The following is a 1612-nucleotide window of genomic DNA, read 5'->3' as shown; positions in this document are numbered from 1 at the left end:
GGCTAGCTTCAAACTTGTGGCAATCCTCCTGCCTCAGCCTCCTGAGTCCTGGGATTACAGCTGTATGCCACCATGCCTGGCTCTAGAGCCAACAGCTTTTAGAACCTGAGAAATCACACTGCTGGCAGGAACCCTGGAGGTGATACAAGATTATCCACTGACCCAGGGCAAGAATCCCTGACAGGCAGCCGACTCAGGACCTGTGAACTCTGCATTGCTCACTACCTCCTAAATGGGTTTCCTTCCTTAACTGAGTCAAAACCCACTTCCACAAGACAGTCTTTGTCCAGTGCCACTATGTTTTACATATATATGACTATCTCTACTTTTCAAGCGATCCTACGTAATAGGTACTGGTATTCCTATGTAACAGATGAAAACTGAAAAAATCAAGGATGTTTAAGTCACTTGCTCAAGATCACACAGCCAGTCAGTGAAGTTCAACCTACTTCTTAAGATGCTATTTGGAGAGGGCCACAGAGAAAGGAAAGAATAGTCAAGTCAAGGAGCTATCTATACCAAGTGTTTCTGGGCAGCTGTACCACCAGCAGCCTGCCCTCTACTCAGAAACACCAACTCCGACAAGAGAGGGGAAGCCCACAATGTTCCTAAGTGAGCAGGTTCATGCTAAGTAACAGCACTTATGTGTGAGACAGGACAAGGGTTGCATGAGGCATAAGCAACAAATGACTGAGGACCCATAAGGACAAAGACCTTGTTTTTTCTCAGTTCTGTCTGCTCTCAGCAGGCAGAAAGGACAAAAATGTGTCTGATACCTTTTAGATTCCTAGCCTCGCTCTTCATCTTCCTCACATTCTAAATGCAAGCAATTCTCCTATGCCCTCACTTTAATGGCTTTCCCAAAGCAATTTCAGTTACATCCAACTCTCACACAAAGGCTGCTATCTCCTAAATCTCCATCAGACTCCTCTCAACTCTGGATCCACATACTCAACTGTTTACTGAAATCAGAAACTGAAGTGTCACCACGGCATATCATCTTCCTCATCATTACACAATTCACTACAGAGTAGATGAACTAATCAGATGAGACCATTTCTGGGGAGTGGGAGAAATATCAGTGTAGAGAGCAGTTCCATTACCGCCAGTGGGGACTCCTAGCCACCTCGTGAACTCCAGGGCACTTGTCCACTGGTTTGTGATGAGCCAGCTTGCACAGTCTTGTCCCCCATCTGAAGACAAGAGATGGGGAGATCAGCTGGAACAGGCCAGGACCTGTGGCCCCTGGGGCTGTGGGGGAGAAGGGCTCTCAGAGAGATGAATTTGGCCCTGGCAGGTGCAGCCTGGCAAAGCCCTCTACCCCCAGAAGGGCCATATGCCAAGCCAGCTTCTGCAGGACTCATCTTTATTCAGCTGCCATTCGAAGCTGAGAAGAGCAGTTGATTTATGGCCTGCTCTAGCCACGTTTCTGCCGTGTTTTATTGTTTTAATTGTACATATGAGAGGCACTCAGAGAGCTCACTTGCATGTCTGACAGTCTCAGACATTTGATGTTTATAACAGTTACTTACAAGCAGCCAGCGGCATCCCAGGCTGGGCGACTTGTTTACTGTTACGACTAATTTACTGCATCCTCCACCTGAGGATTGGG

The 1612-nt window shown here is 47.3% G+C and overlaps 1 protein-coding gene across 2 annotated transcripts in view; it reads right to left on the bottom strand.

Annotated features, from left to right (window-relative positions):
* The window catches only part of Clpb (ClpB homolog, mitochondrial AAA ATPase chaperonin), a 151661-nt gene that overhangs the window by 82649 nt on the left and 67400 nt on the right, over positions 1–1612 (bottom strand). Inside the window, exon 5 of one of the 2 annotated variants that reach the window (XM_004641941.3) lies at positions 1104–1193. The exons of the other annotated variant lie outside the window; for it this stretch is intronic. Coding sequence (XP_004641998.1) covers positions 1104–1193 — 90 coding nt within the window. The remainder of the gene's footprint in view (positions 1–1103; positions 1194–1612) is intronic. 2 annotated transcript variants of the gene reach the window in all.

Source organism: Octodon degus, unplaced genomic scaffold (assembly GCF_000260255.1).
Source record: "Octodon degus isolate 3935 unplaced genomic scaffold, OctDeg1.0 scaffold00146, whole genome shotgun sequence".
NCBI classification, from domain to species: domain Eukaryota; kingdom Metazoa; phylum Chordata; class Mammalia; order Rodentia; family Octodontidae; genus Octodon; species Octodon degus.
This window is presented reverse-complemented; position numbering and strand designations above follow the sequence as displayed.